This window comes from Heterocephalus glaber, unplaced genomic scaffold, assembly GCF_053883595.1.
Source record: "Heterocephalus glaber isolate CG9 unplaced genomic scaffold, H.glaber_assembly_v1.0 deba00001538, whole genome shotgun sequence".
NCBI lineage: Eukaryota > Metazoa > Chordata > Mammalia > Rodentia > Bathyergidae > Heterocephalus > Heterocephalus glaber.
Window position 1 is genome coordinate 23,600,850 of NW_028258333.1, and position 12,267 is coordinate 23,613,116.

A 12,267-nucleotide genomic window follows, 5' to 3' on the forward strand; every position below is an offset into this window, starting at 1 on the left:
GCTGAGAAAAGACATGTTTGAGGCCAGCCTGGGCAATTCAGTTAGACTCCATTTCAAAATAAAAAAGTGCTCGGGATGTAGTTCAGCAACAGTGTTTGCCTAGCATGCACAAGGACATGGGTTCAATTTATAGTAAAAAAGAAAAAAAAACACAGACGGAGTTTCAAAAACATTTATAAGGCTTTAAGGATTGTTTTCACCTGGGTATGGTGGTGTACACCTGTAATTCCAGAATTTGTGAGGCTGAGACAGGAGGATCACTATGAGTTTGAGACCGCCTATGCTATATAGTGAGTTCAAGGCCAGCCTGAACTATATAGCAAGACCCTGCCTCCAAAAAAAAAAGGCAACTTTTTTTCAGAATAAAATTTTATCTCAAGGCTTAAAATAAGAATTCCTGCAACCCTCTCCCTATATGAGAGAGCAGACCTGCAACAGAGGAGTGGCACCCCTGCCAGGTGAGCATAGCACAGGGAACCGGGGCAAACACTAACCACTTGACCCAATCCTGGAAAAAGTAATCACCAGGAAGAGAAGGGAACAACCAGACCCCACAACTGTTGACATTAAGTCCAACAACCCATTTGAGCTCCTGAGGCAAAATATTTTGGATACTGCCCCAATATTAAAAAAAGTCAGGTAGTTTATTTTTCCCCCAGTATCAGACATGGTAGAAATAATTCATATATTGAAGACATTTGTCTTTTCATGAATGCTGTGTTTATTTGCACAAAATGCTTAGTGAGTGTGCCTAAAATACAATAGCTATAGGCACTCCTCGTTTAATGATCCAGTTCTGTTCCTGTGACTAAGTCGTTAAAGGAATTGGTCGCTAAATGAGTAATTGCATATAGTATGTACATTATGATATTGAGAATAAAAAAATGGTCAAAGGAAACTCCAACTCGATGACTTTGCTTTTATTTGGATAACTCTTACATGCAGTATTGTAATGTATAACACAACATAAAACTACAGCACTGTACTATACAGTAAAAATCAGCAAAAATTACAGTACTGTGTACTGTACCAAAAAAAAAAAAAAAGACATTGAGGCTCACTCTATCAACAAGATGTACAGAACTGTACAAAAAAAAGACAGGTTAAAAATTGGAGCTGTGAGTCATCAGTCCGAACACCAGGCCCAGGATGGAATTCCAAACAGTTGTTTAACAGGTTATGTGTTAAATTAGGAATATCTGTAGATATCTAGAGTATTCCACCCAACAGCAACAGAATGCACATTCTTTTTAGCAACACATGGGACTTTTCCAAAATGAACCACACAGTCCCCAATAAATCAGCCTTAGTAAATGTAAAAGAGCTGACATTATACCATGCATATTTTCTTGTTTTTTGGATACTGGGGATCGAACTCAGGACCTTGAGCTTGCAAAGCAGGCACAGTGCCACTGAGCTAAATCCCCAGCCCTATAATATGCATATTTTCAAGACCATAACTCAACAAAGCTAGAAATCAACAAAAGAAAACAGAAATTATGAAAATGCATGGAAACTAAACAATATACTCTTAACAATGGGTTACAATGAATTCAAGGAAGAAATAAAGACCGTTTCTAGAACTAAAGGATAATGCCAGTAATACCAGAATCACATACCAGAATCTATGAGACACAATGAGAGCAGTCCAAGGAGGGAAGTTTATACCTGTGAATGCCCATGCAGTGAGCCCAAATAAATAACCTAATGATGCACCTCAAGGTCCTAGAAAAGCAAGAACCATCCAAATCCAATACAAAGAAGGAAATTATAAAGATCATAGCAGAAAGCAACAAAATTGAGACCCCCCCCCCCAAAAAACAAAACAACAAAGAAACAATGAATCTAAGAGTTGGTTCTTTGAAAGAAAAAAAAAAAAAGACAAACCCTTAGCCAATCCAACCAAAAAAGGAAAGGCCCAAATCAATGCAATTACAAATGAAAAAGGTAAAATCACAACAGACACTGCTGAAATAAAAAACATTACCAACTATTACATAAACCTATATACCAATAAATTGCAGAATTCAGAGGAAATGGATAGTTTCCTAGATACATATGAATTACCACAATTAAAGCAAGATCTTAAAACCCTGAATAATCCAATAGCAGGCAATGAAATCGAGGCACTAATAAATACCCTACCAAGTAAGAAAATTTCAGGTCCATATGGGTTCATGACAAATTCTACCAAAAACTTTAGGCAAGTTCTAAAACTAATATCCCACAAGCTTTTAAATGAAATTGAAAGGGAAGGAGTATTCCCAATGTCATTCCTGGAATTATCATCAATTACCCTGATTCTAAAACCAGAGAAAGAGCCAACCAAAAAAAGAGAACTATAGACCAATCCTCCTAATGAATAATCCTCAACAAGATACTGGCAAACAGAATGCAATGAATTATAGAAAAAGATCACAAATCATGACCAAGTAGGCTTCATCCCAGGGATGAAAGGTTGGTTCAATATATGTAAATTAATAAATGTAATACATCTCATAAGTAGAAGCAAGGACAAAAATCTCATGATAATCTCTATAGAGGCAGAAAGAGCCTTTGACAAAATCCAACATCCTTTCATGACAAAAATACTGAAGAAAATAGGTATTGAAGGACCTTATCTCAAACTAATAAAAGCCATTAGGACAAACCTACTGCCAACATCATGCTAAATGGGGAACAGCTGAAAGCTCTCCCTCTAAAATCAGGAACTAGACAAGGATGTCCTCTATCACCACTCCTGTTGAACACAGTACTTGAAACACTAGCAAGAGCAATTAGGAAAGAAAAAGAAAAGGGATTAGGAAAGAAAGAAGTCAAATTATCAATGGGGCCCAGGATTTAGCTCAGGGGCACAGTGCCTGCCTGGCAAGCATGAGGTCCTGAGTTCGATCCCTGGTACCAAAAGACCACCCCCCCCCAAAAAAAAACATTATTTGCAAATGACAAGATCCTCTACATGGCAAAAAAAAAGTTAGAATTAAGCAAATTCAGTAACAGCAGGATATAAAATAAACAGCATTCCTTTACACTAATAATGAACCCACTGAGAAAGAAATTAGGGGAACAATACCATTTACAATAATACCAAGAAAAATGGGTTACTTAGGAATTAAACTAAGAGAAGTGAAAGGCCTGTACAAAAAACTATAGTACTCTAAAAAATGAAATCAAAGAGGACATCAGAAAATGGAAAGAGGCTGGGGATTTGGCTCAATGGTTTCGCCACCTGCTCCACAAGGACAAGGACCCAAGTTTGATCCCCAGTACCAAAAAAAAAAAAAAAAAAAAAGAAAATGGAAAGATATCCCCTGTTTCTGGACAGGCAGAACCAATATAATCAAAATGGCCATACTTTCAAGATTGATATGCAGATTTAACACAATCCCAATCAAAACTGTAACAGCATTCTTTAAAAAAATTTTTTTTTAATTTTATTAGTACAGATTTGTAGTTCATGCAATTTACAATCATCTTGGAGGGTGGTTACATGTACATACCACAGCTTGTTTTTTCTTTTTTTAATCCCTTTCTCCTTCTCTCCCTCTCCATTCCTCTTCCTCCAATTCTCCTATGCCATTTTTCATTCATAGAACTGGAGAAACAATCCTAAAACTCATATGGAACCAGAAGAGACCCAGAATATAATGAAAAATGCTAAAGAACAACGTGGGAGGCATCATAACCCCAGACTTGAAGTTATATTACAAAGTTACTATGGTAAAAACAACATGATACTAGCACAAGAACAGACATGTGAATCAAAGGAACAGGAGAGAGGATGCAAAAACAAGTACATCTGACTATTTGATCTTTGACAAAGGAGTTAGGAAAACATACTGGAGGAAAGATATAGCCTCTTTAATAAATGGTATTAGAAAAACTGGCTATGTACATGGAAAAGACTGAGTCTAGACCCATCTCTCTCACCATGTACTAAACTTATATCAAAGAAGATCAAAGAACTAAATATGAAATCAGAAACAAGAAAAGATAGGTAAAACTCTTGAAGTCACAGGCACAGGCAAGGACTTTCTGAAGAGAACCCCAGTTACACAGAAAATAATTCAAAGAATCATCAAATGGGATCATATTAAATTTAAAAATTTCTGCACAGCAAAAGAACAGAGTGAAAAGACAACCTTACGAATGGGAAGAAATTTTTCCCAGCGATTTCTCAGCGGACTCCTATCTAGAATATTACATGTGATAGAACTCAAAAAAATCAGGACCCCCCCCCCAAATAGAAGACCCAATAAAAAAATGGTCAAGTGATACACGACCCCAATTATGAATGTAACTGTATTTTATACCCAAAATGCACCAATAAACTTAATGAAAAAAATGAGCAAGTGAAATGAATAGAAAATTCACAAAGTAGAAATGGCCAATAAATACATAAAGAAATGCCCATCACTGTCCATTACAGAAATGCAAATTAAAACAACAACGAGATTCCATCTTACCGTGTAACAAATGGCCATTATCAAGAAATCTAATAATAACAAATGCTGGAGAAGCTGCAGGGAAAAAAGGGATCATTCTATGCTGTTGGTGAGAATGTAAACTAGTACAACCACTATGAAAATCAGTATAAAGAGTCCTCAAAAACCTAAAATGAGAAATTCAATTTGACCCAGGTATTCTCCTTCTAGGTATCTTTCCAAAGAGTTAAAGGTATCATATTACAGAGCTACATGCATACTCATATTTATAGCAGCACAATTCATAATAGCTAAATCTTAGAAGTGGCCTATATGTTCATCACTAGATGAAGAGATAAAGAAAATGTGGTATCTCACACCATGGAGTAGTACTGTGACATAAAAAAGGATAAACTTGGGCCAGGATTTAGCTCAGTGGCACCACACCTGCCTCGCAAGTACAAGATCCTGTATCAAAAAAACACAAAACTCAGTAGCAATAAAAAAAAGGATAAACTTGAGTCATTTGTAGGAAAATGAATGTACTTTGAAACCATAATATAAGGTGAAATAAATCAGACACACAAGTTTAAGTATCTTATTGTTTCTCTTATATGAGAAACTCAAAGTAAAAGTAGAGAGCAAAATAAAAGGCAGATTAAAAGACAGATAATAAGAAGCAAGAAGAGATCATTCTTAAAAGGGAAAGGAATCAAGAGATGGGATCAAGGGCTGGGGATTTAGCTCAGTGGTTCCGGCACCTAACTCGCAAGTGCAAGTTCCTGAGTTCGATCTCTGGTACCAAAAAAAAAAAAAAAAAAAAAAAGATGGGATCAAGAGAAGAGATCATTCTCAAAGGGAAAGGGATCAAGAGATCAAGGGATAAGGGATGAAAAAAAGGAATTGGAATGTGTTAGGTACATGTACCGACTCCACACAAGGAATGTCACATTATGTACTATGAACATATAAAACAAAAAAATTTTTTAAATAAAAAGGAAAGGGATCAAGGGATGGAGGGGGGAGGGAGAGAAGGGAAAGGGGATGGAAAAGGAATTAAAATGTATTATATACATGTACCAACTTCTCACAAACTCCCTGATGAACGTGATCATTATGTATAGCTAAAATGTACCATTAAACTTAATCTGAAAAAACAAAAAACAAAAAAACAACAGGAATGTAAACATGATGCACTACACACATGAACCAATAAACTAAAATAATAATAATAATGATAAAAAAGAATGAGATGTGATTGGCGGCATTTATGCATTTGGCTTTTGGTTACATGGCTATGCTCTGTGAAAATTCATTCCACTATAAAAGTATGATTTGTGACAATTTCTGTACATACATTATTAAACATATTTAAAAAAACAAACATTGTAACTGTTTCTCTGCCAAAAAAAAAAAAAAAAAAAAAAGAATCCCTGATGCAGGCCTTGATGAAACAGTAAGTTATTTTAAAGTAAAAGCATAATCAAATTTTAATAGGTGGTGTACTCAAAATAGTATTTCCCAGATAAGATCAATCAAAACTGTACACAAAAGGGCCGGGGATTTATCTCAGCGGTTTCACTGCCTGCTGCACAAGCACAAGGACCCGAGTTCGATCCCCAGTACCAAAAAAAACCCAACTTTATACAAAGAAAAAGTCTGTCTCTGTAAAGATGACAATCTTTTTTTTTTTTTTTGGTACCAGGGATCGAACTCAGGCCCTTGAATTTGCGAGGCAGGTGTGAGGCATCATTGAGCTAAATCCCCGGACCAAAGATGACACTCTGGGACGGGACTAGAACTCACCTTTCTTGGAAAGCCTGAAGTCCAACTATATCTTCTTCTGGTTCTCCATGTTTATAGAAATGAAGTCCAAGACCCTGAGGATCTTTTTTCTCTGCAGCAGTAAGAGAGAGTTCCACTACTCCCTCATAAAAGCGCACTAATGAGAAAGAAAAAGGATAAACAGGGGTGCAGCTTAGTGGTAAGAGACTTGCCTCCCAAGCACAAGGACCTGGATCTAATTCCCAGACCAGGAGGGGGAAAAAGTTACATATTTCAAGATATCACTTGGGCCACTGATCTGAAGGAAGATTTGGGAAGAACCAGATTCTTCATCATTGCCTTGCTTAATTCACACACTGTTATTTATCCTCTGAACAAAGTAAAATACATGAAGCACATTTTTCACCTTGTCTATACTGAACACAAACACTGGAAAGGTCCACTTGATTGCTGATTTTTTGATACTCCCTCAATGAATCCTTTAACATTCTTTCTTTTTCAGTCTTACTTTGAATTTGTCGAGAATGCTGGAGAAGCTCATTTGCCTAGAATGAGATGACAAGAACTTAAAAAGATACAAAAGAAAACAAGCAGATGATGCTGTCAACACAAGTTTTAGTGTATGTCAAAATTTATATGTGGTTTATCATTGTTAAAAATAATAAATCTACAAACTTCTTAATTTTAGGCAGAAAAGTTTTTGACAAAAAACATCCTACCTATTCTTAATTCCTCTCACAAATATGTTAAGCAAGATAGACTGTCTGGTAATTCTATCTAATCAATACATTATTGGTCAGCAGGCAGTCAGTGCAACACTGATTTATGTGTCCACCTGTAGGAAAGGATCGATAAAAATTGCTCCATTAACTCTAATTCATTACAGATTTTCCTTATATTCTATGGAGAGAGATTACTTCCCTAATTTCCTTAATTTCTAAATGTTCTTTTTTTTAAAGATGGCATAAAAATTCTACCAAAGATTCTTTATATGAGAAACTTCAAAGAGTACACTTGGGTTTTAAAATTTCATATATTTCAACCCCCTTTCTTAGATGAGAATTCTGAGGCCAGGACAGATTAAGAACCGTGCTGAGGGGCTGGGGATTTAGCTCAGTGGCAGTGCGCCTGCCTTGCAAGCACAAGGTCCTAAATTCAATCCCCAGTACCAAGGAAAAAAAAAAATCCTGCTCAGGTTATATATTAAGTAAACCATGACAGTTCCTGATTCCCATTCTAGTGTGATTTTCAGCATATCATGAAACATCTTATAAAATACAATGAATTAACAAAACATCATACCTTAGAACAAACTGCATCATCAGTACTATACAGAAGTGGGCAGATGTCTTTTAAATGTAAGCTAATGCCATCAACAGCAGCATTATCTCTGATGTAGCAGTTGATAAGAGAAGCAATTAATGCCCCTGTGAGTTCCTTATCCCTGATTACCAGATCTTTAAAGGTGGTGATCTTCAATTGCTCTTGAAACTCCTGGGAGGATAAGAGAAAATCTTTTCTGTCAAAATTGTAGAGGGGCTGGGAATTTAGCTCAGTGATTCCTCCGCCTGCCTCCAAGCGCAAGGTCCCGAGTTCAATCCCCGGTATTAAAAAAAAAAAGTTGTAGAAATACATTTCTACACAGAATGAAATTTTTAATAACCTAAACAATAACAGAGTATATAACTCAAAATAGGGCTGGGGCATGTAGCTCAGTGGTAGAGTGCTTACATACCATACATGAAGCCCTGGGTGCAATACCAAGCACCAAAAATAAGAAAAAATACTAAACTATAGAAACATTTCTTTTTTTTCTTAATATTTTTTTCAGCTTTAAAAAAAAAATAGTACATGTTTGCAGTACTATACATAATGATTCCATTCCTTGTGTGGAGTTGGTACATATACATAACACATCTTAATTCTTATCATCCCCTTCCCTATAGAAACAATTCTAGCACCTTGCATAAAATCATTTAGAGTTGGAGAACAACTGACAGTAGGTCTAATTAAAACCTCTCAGTTTACAAATAAGGAAGATGAAGTCAAAACTTCAGCCAGGTCACCTGTCTTTAGCTGTAATCAGGAAAATACAATCACTTGACTATATTTTTGTTTTTTTGGTTTTTTTGGTACCGGGGATTGAACTCGGGTCCTTGCACTTGCGCAGCAGGCGGCAGAACCACTGAGCTAAATCCCTGGCCCAATTGGCTATATTTTAAAAAATATTAAACTTACATTTTATTTTTTCCTAAATAATGTTAGAATTCTATTATTTGAGGCCTTCTAACACTGGAGTTAGATCTGCATTTAAAAAAATATGTAGTTCTAAAGTACTATGGTGATTTATATTACAGTAAAATATTCTGTTTAATGATGCAGATATTTCTCTTTTCCACATTTCAACAAATACCCAAAGTGTGTTCAAATTTTTGATCAATCACTTAATCTGCATTCTTTGAGCATATAATTGGTAATGCAAAGAAAGAAGCTTTGATGATGGATCCCAAACAATATCTAGGTTAAAAAAACTACCTACATGATATTTGTCACTCGAAAATCATTTTTCTACCTATCATGGAAAAGAAAATGGCTTTCATAACTAAACAAATAGGATCAATTTTCAAAAAGGAAAAAAAGTATGTGCCTTAAAAAACCCCTCAAAAAACAAAAACCCAAACCTCACTCAAATGACACTAATGAAAACAAGTGAGGATCACTTCTAAGTTTGAAAACTGGTACATAAGAGTTAAGACTTATGAATTCAGGGTAATCACATATCCCTAGAAGATAAGGAAAAATTATTTTTTATAGAATTACAGTCAATAACTGTGGAAAAAATTGTAGTTTAGAAAATTATCATTTTCTAATTCTAAATAAAATAAACAATTCAGACAGTGATTACCAACAAATGACCAAAGTTTGATTAGAACCTAATTGAAAAATTTACAATATTGGATTTACCTCTGGAATCGAGCAATCAATCTTAGTGTGACTAAAAAGTAGGACAAACAAAGCTCTTGTGTCTTATTACATACAAACCACTACCTATGAAGAATTTCTATAATCCAGCTACTCGGGAGGATAAGATGGAAGGATCTTGAGTCTGAAGCAGCCTGGGCAACATAGCAAGACCCCATCTGTGGGTGGGCTGGGGATTTCTTTTCTTCCTCAGATAAATGAACTTGAACCTAATCAAGCCTATCTAGACTTAACTTTCATTTTATAAAAGATGTAAAGGCTGGGGATTTAGTTCAGTGGCGCCATGCCTACCTCACAAGTGCAAGGTCCTGAGTTCGATCCCCAGTGCCAGGGTGGGGGGAATAAATTATAGAAAATGCAAGTGATAGGAGAACAAGTTTACTGTAAGGAAGATAAAAGAACAACTTCAGGCTGCTGAACATTTTACAAGATTGATGATCCATGGTCAAGGATTGAGCTCAGCGGCCCTATTGCCTGCCTTTCAAGTACAAGGTCCTGAGTTCAATCCCCGGTTCCACAAAAAAAAAAAAAAAAAAAAGATTGATGATCTGATTTCCACAAGGCAATAATAGCAAGGCGGAAAAAAAAAGAAGCAAAGATTGTTTTGGATTGAAAGAGATTTACAAGAAATGACAATTAAATCTGGGAAGTGAATCAACTGTTTTGATCCTAATTTGAATGAACTAATATGGTAAGACAATCAGAAAATATTATTTTTAGATGCTATCAAATGACTACTTTTAATCTGAGTGATAATGAGATTGTTATTATTCAAGAAAATGTCCATTTTATTAAAGAAATACGTAATATAAAGTATATAGGAATAAAATAATGTGTAGGATCTATTTTCAAATAACTCAGTAAAGAAAAAGAAAAGAGGACAGATTAAAAAGGGCAAAATGTTGAAAATGTTTAAAATTAGTCAGATATATGTGGAAATAAATATTTGCAAATAGTTTAAGTTTTCTTGTATTTGCTCTGCTTCCTATGTATGTTTACAACAAAAGGCATACACACATTCTTCCCCCAAAGATCCTATCTAACATTTAGATGAACATCAATCATAATTATGCTTAAAAAAGATACAAATGAAGACAGTGAGAGAAGTACAAACCGGGCTGGGGATTTAGCTCAGTGGCACTGCACCTGCCTTGCAAGCTCAAGGTCCTGAGTTCGATCCCTCATACCGCAAAAAAAGAAAAAAAAAAATCTGTAAAGTAGGAGTCTTTAATATAGGTTGGACTCCTCAAATTTATATGGAATAAATTTATGTGAATGTCTCTATATGTATTTCACTAAGGGTGTGGAGAGAAAGTTTATATCAGATTCCCAAAGAGATCTGTAACCCAAATAAAGGTTAGAACCCATTGTTTTAAAAATATATATGTTTGATAGAGTAAAATTTCATTCACATAACAGATATAAAGTTCCCACACTAAAAAATTTGTGACTTTGACAAAATTGTTTCCTTAAGTTTCACATTTTTGTGCAATCTTCCTACATAATAAACTTTATCATTACCTACATGGTTTTTAAATCCAAGAGTAAGATTAAAACTCATATAAAAGAAAATAAACTTACTACTAATGCTATGATCTTAAAGAAAAAAACACAAACCTTACCTTCTGAAGTTCCCCTACAATGACAGTAAATTGATGTTCACAAAGTAGTTTCCATAACGCCAGAGCTTGGTATGATTTTCGAACCAAGTGCTGAATTGCCTGAAGTGAAACCTTTTCACTCAGTTGAGCCTCTAAAGACAAAATACAATTAATGAAGTTTCATAAAACAACACGGACTGAGCTGTTGTTTTCTCTATTTCAAATAATAACTATAGTTAATGCTGAAATCCCCACTGTCCTTCCCCTGCCATGACGGGCAACCAAGATCAATAGCTGCTGTACTCAAGTTTTCATTCTCATGCTATATACGTGGTCATCTGTGCAAGTGCACATAAGAAATAAAATCATTACTTTGCTTTTAAGAATTACACCATTGCTTTCCCCACATAGTTATATGTTCACAGGCTATCCATATTGATAAATATAAATCAAGTACATTTATTTTTATTGCTGAATATTTCTCATCATGTAAGTATACCACAATTTGGCCCATTTTCCACAAAAAGGGAATTTAAATTTTTTCTAGTGTTTTGCTCCTAAAACAATACAATAAACATCCTTAAACATGGTCTCCTGGAAAGCACAGTGAAGTCTGCCCAAGAATGAATTTCTCATACTCTGAATTAATATACACTGGTAGTTCATGAAATCAATTCAGTCAGTCATGACACAACTTTGCATTTTCAAGGTTTTTACCAGCTCCCCCCAACCTTGGTACCGGGGATCAAACTCAGGACCTTGTACTTTGCCAGGCAGGTGCAGTGCCACTAAGCTAAATCCCCGGCCCCGTACCAGCCCTTTTTAATTTGTTCTCTTCTTTTTCTTTACTAAGTTACTTGAAAGTGGATCCTACATACTGTTGTTTTAGTCCTATATACTTTATATTGTGTATTTAGTTATATTATACATTTCTTTAATAAAATGGACATTTCCTTGAGTAATAACAATGTCATTATAACACTTATCAAAATTAAGTCATTATTCGATAGCATCTAAAATAATCAATTTTTAGACAGCAAGTAGAATAAAATAAAAAAGGAAAGAAACATTAAGAGTGTAAAGCAGGTAGACGAATTCTCTGCTAGGCTGAGGCAGGTGGATCACAAGTTTGACCCTGCTGTGGGCAATTTAACAACTTAAGAGACTATCTCAGGGAGGAAAAAAAAGGCAGGGAGGGGCTGGGGATGTAGCTTAGTCCAAAGGCCCTGATTTCAATCTCAGGTACCACAAAACACAGGTAGAGTTATGTAGGAAATTTTGTTTCAATTATGAGTGTATATTTTATGTGTGTACTAAGATTTTAAATATTTGAGTAGGGCTGGGCTGTAGCTCAGTAGTAGAGCGCTTCCTTAGCATGTCCAAAGCCCTGGGTTTAATTCCCAGCACTTTAAAAAAAAAAAAAGTTCTGAAAAAAAGAATTTACGAAATGGTGAATAGGATAGGGCCAGCAGGAA

At 35.3% G+C, this 12,267-nt stretch overlaps 1 protein-coding gene across 4 annotated transcripts in view; it reads right to left on the minus strand.

Moving 5' to 3' along the window:
* Nup155 (nucleoporin 155) overlaps positions 1-12,267 on the minus strand; it is a 77,427-nt gene that overhangs the window by 15,251 nt on the left and 49,909 nt on the right. For all 4 annotated transcript variants that reach the window (XR_002396407.2, XM_021261485.2, XM_021261486.2 and 1 more), the window contains exons 22-25: positions 10,814-10,944; positions 7,512-7,703; positions 6,616-6,754; positions 6,231-6,366 (exon numbers count right to left, since the gene is read on the minus strand). Coding sequence is in view for 3 of the 4 variants with exons in the window: in XM_021261485.2 (XP_021117144.1) it covers positions 6,231-6,366; positions 6,616-6,754; positions 7,512-7,703; positions 10,814-10,944 (598 nt within the window). In the remaining variant the exon portion in view is untranslated. The remainder of the gene's footprint in view (positions 1-6,230; positions 6,367-6,615; positions 6,755-7,511; positions 7,704-10,813; positions 10,945-12,267) is intronic.